At 44.0% G+C, this 14358-nt stretch overlaps 1 protein-coding gene across 1 annotated transcript in view; it reads right to left on the minus strand.

The window, feature by feature from the left end:
- mcm10 (minichromosome maintenance 10 replication initiation factor) overlaps positions 1-14358 on the minus strand; it is a 67334-nt gene that overhangs the window by 2960 nt on the left and 50016 nt on the right. The window contains exon 18 of the mRNA XM_068005383.1: positions 5089-5234. Within this exon, the coding sequence (XP_067861484.1) occupies positions 5089-5234 (146 nt within the window). The remainder of the gene's footprint in view (positions 1-5088; positions 5235-14358) is intronic.

Below are 14358 nucleotides of genomic sequence, written 5' to 3' on the forward strand. Positions count from 1 at the left end.
GTAGAAGATGGCAATGGTCAAAACAGGTATATCTCCAGTAATTTGCTGCTCAGAGCTATAGCTTGTACATGGTGGTAAAAACATTGAGGCCTACAAAAATAAAGCTCTGGCACACAAAAGGCTTTTTGCTTATACAATTTACGTACACATGGGCTCCACAAAACCAAATCGTTATTTTTATGCATATAGAAATCTTAATTATCTGTCACAAAATGGAAAAAGGGGGGTAAACGTTGATAAGCTAAGTTATTCATTCTCCTGCTACTTTTTCTACCAACTTTCTCCCTTCATCTGCTGAAACTAAATCAAATTGGCAAAAGTAGTTTGGAGGACGAGTTCACGGAATGCAATCGAGATAGTTTCCTAGAACAATATGTCATGGAGCCAACCAGGAAACAGGCTATTTTAGATCTTGTCTTATGTAATGAGACAGGGTTAATTAGTAATCTCATAGTAAGGGATCCTCTGGGGAAGAAGGATCATAATATGATAGAATTTCAACATTGAATTCGAGAGTGACGTACTTAAGTCTGAAACTAGAGTCTTAAACTTAGACAAAACCAATTACATAGGTATGAGGGGCGAGTTGGCTACGATTGATTGAGAAGTTAGATTAAAAGATATGACGGTAGATAAGCAATGCCGAACATTTAAAGAAATATTTCATAATTCTCAAAGTATATACATTCCATTAAGAAATAAAAACTCCACAGGGAAAGTGATCTATCAGTGGCTAACTAAAGAAGTTAAGGATAATATTAGATTAAAAGAAGAGGCTTATAATGTTGTCAAGAACAGTAATAAGCCTGAAGATTGGCAGAGTTTTAAAAACCAGCAAAGAATGACCAAAAAACTGATAAAAGGAGAAAATAGAATATGAGAGTAAACTAGCAAGAAATATAAAAACAGACTAAGAGCTTCTACAAGTATGTACAAAGGAAGAGAATGGCGAAAGTAAACCTGGGTCCCTTCGAGGCTGAGATAGGAGAAATTGTAATAGAGAATAAGGAAATGGCAGAGATGTTAAACAAATATTTTGTATCTGTCTTCACACTGGAAGACACAAAAACATACCAGAAAGTTCCTCACTCTAATGAGAGTGAGGAACTTAAAGTAACTAATATTAGTAAAGAAAAAGTACTGGAGAAATTAATGGGTCTAAAAGCCAACAAAATCCCCTGGATCTGATGGCCTACAACCTGGAGTTCTAAATGAGGTGAATGCAGAGATAGTGGATGCATTGGTTGTGATCTTCCAAAATTCCCTAGATTCTAGAACGGTCCCAGTGGTTTGGAAGGTACCAAATGTAACAACGCTATTCAACAAAGGAGGGAGACACAAAACAGGGAATGACAGGTCAGTTAGCCTGACGTCAGTCGTCGACAAAATGCTGGAATCCATTGTTAAGGATGTGGTGACAGGGCACTTAAAAAATCATAATATGATTCGGCAGAGTCAACATGTTTTTATGAAAGGGAAATAGTTTTTGACAAATCTATTAGTTTTTTGAGGATGTAACTAGCAGGGTAGATATAAAGGGGAACTAGTGGATTTAGTATATTTGGATTTTCAAAAGGCATTCGATAAGGTGCCACACCAAAGATTGTTACACAAGCAAGGGCTCGTGGGGTTGGGGGTAATACATTAGCATGGATAGAGGATTGGTTAACAGACAACAAACAGAGAGTAGGAATAAATGGGTCATTTTCAGGTTGGCAGGCTGTAACTAGTGGGGTGCTACAAGGATCAGTGCTGGGGTCTCAGCTATTTACAATCTACATTAATGACTTAGACGATGGGACTAAGTGTAATGTATCCAAGTTTTTCTGACGATACAAAGCTAGGTGGGAAAGTAAGCTGTGAGGAGGACACAGAGTCTGCAAAAGGATATAGACAGGTTAAGTGAGTGGGCAAGAAGGTGGCAGATGGACTATAATGTGAGGAAATGTGAGGTTATTCACTTTGGTAGGAAGAATAGAAAACAGAATATTTTTTAAATGGTGAGAAACTATTAAATGTTTGTGTTCAGAGGGATTAGGGTGTCCATGTACACAAAACACAGAAAGTTAACATGCAGTTACAGCAAGCAATTAGGAAGACAAATAGTATGTTGGCCTTTATTGCAAGGGGGTAGGACTGCAAGAGTATGGAAGTCTGCAGCAGTTGTACATGGCTTTGTGAGACCACACCTGGAGCACTGTCTACAGTTTTGGTCTCCTTACCTAAGGAAGGATATACTTGCCTTAGAGGCATTGCAACAAAGGTTCACTAGATTGATTCTTAGGATGAGGGGGTTGTCCTACGAGGAGAGATTCAGTACAATAGGTCTATACTCTCTGGAGTTTAGAAGAATGAGGTGTGATCTCATTGAAACATATAAGATTCTGAAAGGGCTTGACAGGATTGATGCTGAGAGGCAGTTTCCCCTGGCTGGAGAGTCTAGAACTAGGGGGCATAGTCTCAGGATAAGGAGTTGGCCATTTAGGACTGAGATGAGGAGAAATTTCTTCACTCAGAGGGTTGTGAATCTTTGGAATTCTCTACCATAGAGGGCTATGGATGCTCAGTCATTGAGTATATTCAAGGCTGAAATCGATAGATTTTTGGACTCTAGGAGAATGAAGGGATATAGGGATCGGGCGGGAAATTGGAGTTGAGGTCGAAGATCAGCCGATCTTATTGAATGGCAGAGCAGGCTCGAGGGGCCATATGGCTTATGCCTGCTCCTATTTCTTATGTTCTAATTAACCATCGACTCCTTGGTGCGGTATAGTTGTGCAGGCATTGTTCATCCCCTAGTACTCACTACCGTGTCCATTCTTCATGGGTGAGCCCAGACTTGTATCAGCAGACTATTTGACCAGCCTGATTCATCTCTTCTCCCCCATATCCATATATAGGGACATCCAGCAACTGATAGCTATCGTGGAACTGGAACCATTGTCAATTTCCCTCGCCTTAATTCAAGATCTTTCTGGCCCATATGGCTCAACTACTTATTGTACATCTGGAGGAGTTTAGGAATACTAAGTTAACATGTAGGCTGTGAATAAGTATTGGTTCTGGGCCTAAAGAAGTCCTATTTTGGAGGCCATAAGAAGCAGGTTTTCTCTGGAGTAGTAGTGGAAGTCAGGAGACTAAGGTGCAACTGATCATGCTGCCAAAGTCTTGATCTGGAAAGTCACTAACTTTTAATTTCCTTGAGTCTCCCGATCATGAGGGTGACCCTCACTCCTCCCAGTGGAAGAAATGGCTTCAATCACCAACGGCTGCACTACAATTGCAACAGTGGAAAGCCAACTTTTAAAAACTTCAGACAGCTTACTGGATTGCCTTTAAAAGAGCCAACAGGATAGTCAGCTGTTCATCATCAAAAAAACCTCACCAGCAGTTAGATATAGGCAACCAAAACTCTGCTTTCCCCCAATTCAATAGTGTTATGAGAGGGGCAATATAGCTTACTAGGTGATAACGCTCCCAATACTGTTCCAGCATGGATGCAGTATACTTACAGCATTAAGGGTGCATTTACGTTTACGTGTTAGTGTCAGCACAAAGTGGTTTCTGCTTCATGCCAATACTAAACATGTGTTGTGTAAAACTAGAGTAAGGGCAAAACCTGATTCTGGAGCAGAGGAGGCGAGAATGTCTCCTTCTCACTCCATTTTGCTTCATAATCAGGTCTGACTTTAACTCTGGATTAAGGCTGCATTTACAATATAACTGTTATTTTGCTTTGAACAGATGCTACAGTTGTAGCGTAAATGCATCACTAAGTCTCTACGTATACAGTACACAAGTTCCCAGCAGGTAGTATACAAGTTCCCAGCTAGTTTACGTTCAGAGATACACCATAGATTTTGCCTCAATCAAGTGAGATGCTTCCCAGCCTGTAGCCCTCATAACTTTTGGTGTACAGGATCTATTTCTATGCTGTCTTGGCCTGCAGATTTCTTAAAGTGAACATGTTTCTCCCTCATTCTCCATTAAATAGTGTTTCAAATTTCTATATTTTCACAAGTGGACATCCCATCTCTCTTTCCTGAAAAACAAGAGCAAGTAACCCAATGGGACTCTCCAATTCCTTTGTAAATCTGGGCAACATACTCAACTGTTATGATGAGGCAAGCAGAAATTTTAAATCTTGTACATTAAAGTCCATTTAACTCTATCCTAATTTGAAACCTGCAATAAAAATATAAATACAATTTCAAAGTAAAAATGCAACGAGATGAATGAATCTAAGTAAAAGCTACCTAAGCAGGTTATATACACGATAATGTGTTGATCGGCTAGTGTTTTAAATCCTTACTTCCTAACTTTTCACAATCTTCAAGGGTGCACACTGTAGCAACTAAGAACATCTCCATACTACACTGGATGCTGAAGTGCAGTCTACGTTAATTCCCCTTCCCTCAAAACTGGTGGACCAGGGTTAAGGGTCTCAGCTCAATATTTAAAATACAAAATGCATTGCAAGTGTCAGCCAATCTTGGAACTCAAAATCTCCAGTCAATGGCACATCATGATACATGATGTTCATTCAAAAGTTATTCCTCTAAATCATGAGGCCATTATAAAACAATATTTCACACAATTGAGGTGAAATTTGCACATTTGGATGAGTATATATGATACATACATATATGTAAGTATAGGTGGGAATAAGATACTAAGAAGAATTTCCTTACTCAAAGGGCGATACGTGTTTGGAATAATGTGTCAGGCAAGTCAGTAAAGAGACAATAAGGGTATTCAAAATGGATGCTGGGCTGGGAGAGTTAAGATACTAAAGTGATGAGCTTCTGTGGGACAAATGACTTCTTGTCTTTGACTGTTCTAATGTTAGGGCAAGAGTACAGCTAACAGAATTGACATGGGGAAGCCAGATTGTATCCGGAGTTTGAATGTTTCAGTACAAAGAATGGAGTTATACTACTTTTGTTACTGGTGGTTGCTTTCTTATTAAATATTTGATTAAAGATTCCTTTGAACCGCCTCTAATTATAATGAAACAAGATCTTGAGCCAATAGTTTCAGAATGATTCCATGTTTGCCTGATCGTCACTGTCAGCCTACCAAACATACCTGCAGCTTTTCTTTGGCAATCTTGTTAATGCTATTTTTCTGTTACCACATGGGCATTTAAAGAAGCGTTTGATTGCATCATGCCAGTGATAGTCATGGTTTTCACTCACGCACGTCTCCAGTGGTTTGAAATGTGTATATCTGCACTGTAAAGAAAGTGAGGAAACCATTAAGTATTTTATTTGTATAAACAGTTTTACAAGGTGTCATACAATTCACTACTCTGTAGCAGGTAAACAGTTCAATTTAGTTTTGACAAGATTGCATATTTTCCCATACATTACCAAAGTAAAATACTTAAGGATATTAAAAATAGATCTTTAAAGACTCTTCGTTGCACCTTTTATGTAAACAATTAATAATTTTGTTTCAAGATAAGTTTCAATCAATATTGCAACTTTAAAAAAAATTCTCAGGATGTGAGCATTGCTGGCAATGCTGGTATTTATTGCCCATCCCTAGTTGCCCCAAGGTGGTGGTGGGTCATCTTCTTGAAACACTACAGTCCATGTTGTGACAGTGCTCCCACAGTGCTGTTAGGTAGCGAGTTCCAGAATGTACATTCTTGTACATCTTGATACAACTGAGTGGCTTCCTAGGCTACTTCAGAGGGCAACTGAGTCAATCACATTGGTGTGGGATTGGAGTCACATATAGACTAGACCCGGTAAGGCAGGTTTTCTTCCCCAAGTGAACAATTGGGTTTTAAATGACAATCTGACAGCTTTGTGGTCACTTGTACTGATACAAGCTTTTTACTTCCAGATGGGATTTAAACTCATGCTCTCTGGATTACCAATCCAGTAACATAACCACCACACTACCATACCTCCTGAAAATGTTTATGTAAAAAGATGGATCCAGTAAGTAGACTGGGTGTTGGAATGGGCTTTTGAGCTTAACCACACCATCAAGTTCCCTCATATAATAGATTCCCCAAATTTGACATTTAAAATGTAGGTTTTTGGTTCCATTTATCATGGATCAAAAGATAGTTTACACAGTCACTCATCAAGAATTCAAATGAATTGCACTACCATGTATTCTCCTCTTTGATGTCAGCTTTAACCTATTATCACATTTTTATGACTTTCAAAATATCAGGTTTAATATGAAAAGTGACACACAAAAACTGTTGAAAAACATAGCAAGTTGGAATTTCTGGTAACGCAGTTGGATGAGAGGAAAAAAAATCAGGTTTATGATCAGAGCCATCTGGAGGAAGACAAAGGGTCCTTTAAAAGACATTGAACTGACCAAGTGTTTACAGGAAGCTCCCAAAAGGCCATTTCCTCATCTCATAGCAATGTCCTTGTACAGTATTATGGAATTTATCTGAATTCTTAAACATCATTCACTGCAATAAAAAGTGATTAAATTGAACACATGCTGTTTTCTATAGAAAACATCTTATAAAACAGATTCCCAGAAAATAAAGACAGCAGTACCAAAATAATTTATGCACTACGCTCTCAAAATTTTACTAGTCAGATAAAATTACCAACACAACCAATTTGATAGTATAAAGTTGTGTTGGTGAAATGGTGATTTACACAATGCTTGGTTTTCATGTGCTTTATTTACTGCACATCTTGTATTAAACTATATGGAAGACATTTAGGGCCCGATATTAGGAGGGAGGCGGGTTGGCAGCAGGGGGGGGGGGTCGACTGGGCACGTGGGTAACACGCCCAGTGAATTCGGGGTGCTCCGCACGCAATCGCAGCTTAATTGAAGGTACTTACCTTGGCTTCCAGGTTTCGCGCTGGAAAGCTGCGCAGCGGTCGGACTGCGCAGGCGCATCATAGGCAGTCAGCTGGAGGACCCCTATTTAAAGGGACAGTCCTCCACTAACTGATACTGCAGAAAATAGGCAAAATTACAGCATGGAACAGCCCAGGGGAAAGGCTGCTCCCAGGTTTAATGATGCCTCACTCCAGGTCTTACTGGATGGGGTGAGGAGGAGGAAGGAGGACAGAGATCTTCTCCCCGGCGGAAGGGAGGAAGTGGCATGTCTCCACCACCACGGAGGCCTGGCTCAAGGTGGCAGAGGAGGTCACCTGCACCACCAACATATTGCGCACCTGCATACGGTACAGGAGGCACATCAATGACCTAAGTAGGTCAGCCAAAGTGAGTACACTTACTCATTCCCCTACACTCCGTCTGCCACATCACCGCCCCCACCCCACATCTCCTTCTGCACTGCCAACACTACTCTGTCACATCACCCCTCATACCCACTCAAACCTCATCCTCATCTTACCTGTACTTACTCACCTCACCAGTACTCATCCCGCCACTACCACTCAACCCAATCCTCATACAATCTCATGGCTCTATCTCATACTCACCCTCTCATGCATCTCTTTCACGGTCAGTCTCACTCAACCTGCCACTACCTGTGCTGCAGCCACAGGGCATGCATCACATATGTGCAGTAGGCAGCGTAAGGCAAACTTGTCGTGAGCATGAAGGGGATGCACAAGGGTGTTTGAGGATTTGTCATGGTTTTTACTTATATTTGATTTCTGATCAACTCACATCACTTATTATATTGGCACCACTACTGTCACGTCTTTGCAAATCTTGTCTGGTTTGTGCAATAATGCCCTTTTCTGAGGATCACTATGAAGACCCACAACTGATGCCATCATTGTGTCACTGCAGAGTGGGTGTAGGTGTATTTGCAGGGCTGTTTTGTGCAGACGACTGAGAGACGTCGGCGATGTCCCCGGTGGCACCCTGGAAGGATGCGAAGGAGAAGTTGTTGAGGGCAGTGGTGACTTTGACAGTGACAGGTAAGAAGGTGGTGCTTGAGCCAGCCGGGAGCAGCTCAGCATGAAGGAGGCTGCAGATGTCCACGACTATATGTCGAGTGACTCTGAGCCTCTGTGTGCACTGTTGCTCAGAGAGGTCCAGGAAGCTGAGCCTCAGTCTGTAGACCCTGTGGCGAGGGTAGTGCCTTCTGCAACACATCTCTCTCTGCGGTTGCCCTCCCTCCTGCTGTGCAGGTGGATGTGTCACAGCACTGTGTTGTGGAGCTCCACGTGTCAGAAGCGGATGGTGTGGCCGGCGAGGCTGGTGATGCTGTTCGTCCTCCGAGGAGGTCATGACTGCAGCTATGGCGGCCCCATCCGGAAGATGTACGTTTGAGGGGGTCCGCAAGGTAGGTAAATGTGTCTGCACACCGGGGTAAGTGTGCAAGTTTGTGAATTTTATTGTTAGGAGGAGGGTGGTGGAGGCCAAACTTTGTCCAAAGTGACAGAGTGGCCTCCTGCAATGAGTGAGGATCTCCCCCCCCACCCCCCACCTGTCAAATGGACCTTTGCAGCTGCCACAGGCTGATGGCTGCAACACGTCCATTTCAACTAGGAGTGTTTCTCCCAGTACGGTGAACTGTCTCAGTTGATTGGAAAATCCCACCCCTCCTAAAATATCATGTCAATCAGGTCTGCAAACAACCTGAAGTACCTACTTAATTAGTTTAAGTGGCATCCCGCCGGCTTTAATTGCCAGCTCGGGGGTCCGAAAATCGAGCCCTTACTGTCTGACTTTAAAAGAGTAAAAGAATGAGTGCAAATGGCTTATAGTTCAACAACAAAAAATGTACCAAGTAAAATTGGGGAACAGGCATCCTATCTTATTGAGAACAGGCCAGAGGATTGAAGGAGGAAACCAGAGTACTGATGTGTCGAGGCAAAAACCTTACAGAAATGTTGCAAAATACAGCAGGGGGCTTCAAATGGATACGTCACAAATATATGAATTGTGTCAGCTTATATTACAGCTCTGACAGTGTTCACTAACTTAAATTGCTAATGGCTGCAAAGAAAAAAGAATAATTTCCTGTTTCTTGAAAGAACAGGCCACTGTGCTTGTCTGGTAATATGCAAGTGCAGTGCACTAATGCAGATGAAAATGTATTTTAGTTTTTGTAAGCTGTTGTGCTTAATTAAATGTCGCAGGAAGCTGTGTTTGTTTGACATCCTCCAGCCCTACAACTCTCCAAGAACTCTGCGCTCCTCCAATTCTAGCCTCTTGTGCAGCCCCAATTTCCTTCGCCCCTCCAACGGCAGCCATGCTTTCAGCTGTCTAGGCCCCAAGCTCTGGAATTCCCTCCCTAAACTTGGCACCTCTCTCCTCCTTTAAGATATTCCTTAAATCCTACCTCTTTGACCAAGCTTTTGGTCACCTGTTCTAATATCTCCTTATGTGGCTGAGTGTCAATTTTTGTCTGATAATCGCTCCTGTGAAGCACCTTGGGAGGATTTACTACGTTAAAAGGAGCTATATAAATGCAAGTTGTTGTCTTTTTGCCAGGGAACCCATTTATAAGGCACCAAAACAACCTCGTATACTAATTGGGTTACAGGATCATTACTCATTCTTGTTGGGAAAAGAAGCACTTGAGATTTCCTAAGGCAGATGGTCCAATAATAACAGGTTAAAACCAGTGGGTTTTTTTGGAACTTTGGAAGCTCGTGCTAGTTGAGAGATTTGGTCAGCTTGGGGACTCCATGGGCACGATTTTAAAATGCCGGCGGGATGGCAGCTGGGGGGAGGGTGGGTCAATGGGCGCATGTGTAACCCAAATACTAAAACCTTACTGTTCCCCATGCGATCGCGACTTAATTGGTGGCCATTAACCTTGTTTTCGGGTTTGCCGTCCAAAAGCTACACAGCGGGCGGACTGCGCACCCGCATGACCTGCTGTCAGCTGGAGCATCTAGATTTAACAGGCCATTGCATCAATGGCTTTTGCTGAAGCAAGGAGACAGAATGGAGCAGCAGAGGGTCAAGCCAGCTCCAAGATTCAGCGATGCCTCACTTGAGGTGCTGCTAGCCGAGGTGAGGAGGAGAAGGGAACAATTTCACCCATTCGACAGGAGGAAGCGCCCTGTCTCTGCCACCAAGAAGGCATGGCTTGAGGAGGTTATCAGCAGGAGCAAAATATCCCACAGTTGGGTCAAGTGCTAACTAGGTCAGCAAAAGTGAGTACACTGACTGATTCTCCTGCATTCCGTGTAGCACATCACCCCCCCCCACCATCCATCATCATTCTGCACTGCCAAGATTACTCCATCACATCACTCCTCACACCCACTTAAGGCTCATTCTCAACTTACCTTCACTTCCTGAGCACTTCCTCACCTCTCCCCATTTGTGAACCCACCACCACCACTCACCCCAATCCTCATCCAAAGAGATGTCTCTGTCTGATACTCACCCTCTGATGCATCTTTTTCACGGTCAGCCTCTCCCAAGGCAATGCATTCATCGGTTGGCCACTTCGCCAGCACTCTCTCACGTGTGCACTTTCTCCCCTTGCAGGAAAAGAGAGCGCAAAATGCACATGGGAGGGCGAGGACTGGAGGGGGGTCACAACAAATAGTGGTTCTCACAGAGGCGAAGGAGGCAGCCCTGGAGATCAGCCGCATCCTCGAGTACCTGCCCACTGGGGACACCGAGGCTGGCACTCCACAAACGTCTGGTGAATTGATGTTAAGAACGAATGGCATGTTAAAACACCTCAGTATGCTCATCGCAACATTATACATCTGTGATGATGCTTAATATTACCTTCTGTTCTCTTCCAGGCCCTTCAATGAACTCAGTGATGGGAGAGGGAGATTTCTCAGAGGAGCCCCCGGCCTCTGAGCATGCACCGTCACATCTTAGTGAGCCATCCACCAGCGCAGATACTCATACCTTGGTGGGTCCCAGTAGTCAGTTAGTTGGATTGGCACCTGGTGAGTCACCACACACAAGTGAGCACGAGCAGTGGCAGCTGTGGAGTCCTCATCGGTGGGCGCACTCCTCTCCAGGCTCTGCTCAGCTGGACGCAGGTGCTGAACCCTGGGGGTAATCCTTTAAAAGGAGAATAATCGAGGGGCTGCAGCACATTTGCGCGATACTGGAACAGGTGCCACGCACACTCTCCACAATAGCGCAGAGGATGGAGGAGTCCACCTCCTGCATGAGTGGAATGGTGGCACAGGTACGTGCAGGAATGTCTGAGATAGTGGCGCACGTAAGTGCGGGAATGTCTGCAATGGCGAGAAGGCTAGCTTCCATTGAGCTTTAAGCACGGGTCACAAATGAGTCCATTTAGACCCTGAAAAAGGCCGTTTGGACTCACGGCGAATAACATTTTGCCACCTTAAACAGGCAGACAGAAACTTTACAACAAGGCTTCCAAGGCATCATACATGTCCTCCAAACTGTTCTCCAGCAGGGTAGTGGGAGTGATGTGGGCCTGGCCCAGGAGAGGGATGATGGTGAAAGGGGACGTGGAAGTGGGGACGCCACTCAAAGTGCTCCCACATCTCACCCGTTGCTCACTTCTCAACCAGCACCTGCAATGCTGCCTCCTCTCCAGGTGGCCGAGTCCGCCCCTACACAGATGCAGGTGGAACAGTTTTTGGCGGGGCTCTCATGGGCACCAAAACCCAGAGGGCATAGGCCGAAAGCAGCTAGGCAGTCAGGGCATGAACATAAGCAACCTGCCACTACCTCTGCTGCAGCCATAGGGGATGCACCAGAAGTAGCAGGAAGAGAAAGGCTGAGGTTTTGTGATTACAAAGGGTATGCACAAACGTGCCAGATAGACAGTCACGTTTTTCATTTATATTTGTTTTTTTATTAAATGTTATCATTCTCACCACTACTGCCACGTCTTGCCCATTCTTGACTGCCTTTTGTAATGGTGCCCTTTCATGTGCTTCATCATGAACGGTGAGACTTGATGCCACCCAGTGGGTGCGTTCACAGTTGGTATATAATTAGTTGTAGGACTGTTTTGTGCAGCGGGTGGGGGGGGGCTGGTGTTGACGCTGCTTTCTCCAGGTAGTCTGAGGACTGGACTATCCACACTTTCTATACGTCCTTATGAGAATCTTTCAAATATTAGTGACTCCCTGGCCTCACGAGCAGCCAGGTGAGCCGCTGCTCTGCCAATGGGTTCCTCCCCCTCCTCCTCCTCAATGTTGATGGCAGATGTGGATACTGAATGAGGGCATGGGGCCTCAACAACCGGTAACCCCCTCTGTTACGCCATGTTGTGCAGGACACAACAGACGACTATAATTCGACCCACTCTCGCTGATGCATATTGAAGCGCTCCCCCATACTGATCCAGGCATCTTCAGCAGTCCTATCGCATGTTCAATGACTGACCTGGTGCGATGCGACTGTCGTTGTATCGATGCTGTTCCTCGCTGATTGGGTTCCTCAGAGGTGTCATGAGCCACGTGTGCAGGGGGTATCCCTTGTCTCCGAGGAGCCAGCCCTTAAGGCTGTTTGGTGCGTGGAAGAGGGGTGAGATGTTGGAATCTCAGAATGAGATGAATCATGGCAGCTGCCAGGGAATCTGGCACACACATGAAGAAATCTTTTCCTGTGGTCACAAACGAGCTGCGCGTTGATGGAGTGATACCCTTTTCTGTTGATGAATAATCCTGACTCATGTGGAGGTGCTTGGAGTGCTATACGCGTGCAATCGATTGCACCCTGTACCTGTGGGAAGCCAGCCACAGAGTAGAAACCCACTGCTCTCTTCATCTGGCTGAGGCCATCCATGGGGAAGTTGACGTTTTGCGACGCCCTGCGAAACAAACCATCGGTGACCTGTCTTACGCACTTGTGTGCAGACGACTGAGAGACCCGTTTCACAAATCATGGGAAACACGTTGAGGCAGCTTTGAAATCACTTGCCATCATTGTTAATTACATTTATGCACATTTCAAGTACTTTAAATACTTGAATTGCTGGTTTAAATATCGTCCTGCTGGCTTTAATTGCCGGCGGGACTTCCAGGTTTGGGAACGGCGCGCACACCCAGATGGCTCTGAGTCGTGCGCGTTTTTCGGTGTGTTGGAGCTGGGATTCCTTCCCGCTCCAGGAGATCCCGATTTTCTTTGCCCCCCACAACCCCCGCTTTTAAAATCGGGCCCCATAACTCAAATAAATAACAATACCAAGATGGAAATGGAACAAGAGGTTGAATGGCAGAACTAACCAAGCTAGAGTAGTTATTGTCTGAAGATGTTTCTCAATAAGGTAATTAGCCCATTATAAATGTTGCTAATTATATTTAATTTTAACATCAAAATTATTTATACAGTAAATATTTTTAGTTGTTTCAGCTTTGTTTAATATTCCAGCATTTGAGAAACTCTGCAAATCCAGTAAGTAGGGTCATCACTAATTATCTGGGTTATACAATTCAGTGAGTACAGACAACTGACAGGGTTAAATTTAGGACTTTAGGGATGAAGTCCACTTATGTAAACTGCTGTGAAATCATAGAAGAAAATGACTCATATTATACTTGAAATAATAACAAGTGAAGTGAAGTCCAGGGATGTTCTTTTTGTTAAAAGTACTTATATTATAGAAGAAAATATTAGCATCAGCACTTTTATTGCCAGCATGGAGACCTTCAGGTTGGGTCTTCCTTCCTGCTAGGTCGCTCTGGAGGATTGAGCGTGGCTGTTTGGAAACAAAAAAGGCTGGAACTTCGAAGCTACCCGACAGCCATTGGAGTTCAGGAAATCTACATCTCCAGCTGGTGAGTGATTTTCTTGGGTGGGCATCTCTCATAGGAACATAGCAACAGGAGTAGGCCATTTAGCCCCTCGAGCCTGTTCCACCTTTCATTGAGATCATGGCTGATCTGTCTGTGATCTAACTCCATATACCCGCCATAGCCCCATATCCCTTAATACCTTTGGTTAACAAAAATCTATCAATCTCAAATTTAAAATTAACAATTTTTTTTATTCGTTCATGGAACGTGGGTGTCGCTGGCAAGGTCAGCATTCATTGCCCATCCCTAATTGCCCTTGAGAAGGTGCTAGCCCATTGAGCTAGCATCAACTGCTGTTTGCAGAAGAGAGTTCCAAACCTCTACCACCCTTTCTTTGCGTGCAAAAGTGTTTCCTAACTAAGCACCTGTAAGTCCTGGCTCTAATTTTTAGGCTACGTCCTCTAGTCCTAGACTCCCCAACTAGCGGAAGTAGTTTCTCTCTATCTGTCCTATCAGTTCTCCTTAATATCTTCGATCAAATCATCGCTTAATCTTCTAATTTCCAGGGAATACAAACCTAGTTTGTCTAATCGCTCCTCGTAATTTAACCCTTGGAGTCCAGGTATCATTCTAGTAAATCTAGTTGCACTCCCTCCAAGGCCAATATATCCTTCCTGAGTTGCGGTGGCCCAGAACTGAACACAGTACTCCAGGTGTGGTCTAACCAGGGCTTCGTATA

Source organism: Heptranchias perlo, chromosome 24 (genome assembly GCF_035084215.1).
Source record: "Heptranchias perlo isolate sHepPer1 chromosome 24, sHepPer1.hap1, whole genome shotgun sequence".
Taxonomy (NCBI): domain Eukaryota; kingdom Metazoa; phylum Chordata; class Chondrichthyes; order Hexanchiformes; family Hexanchidae; genus Heptranchias; species Heptranchias perlo.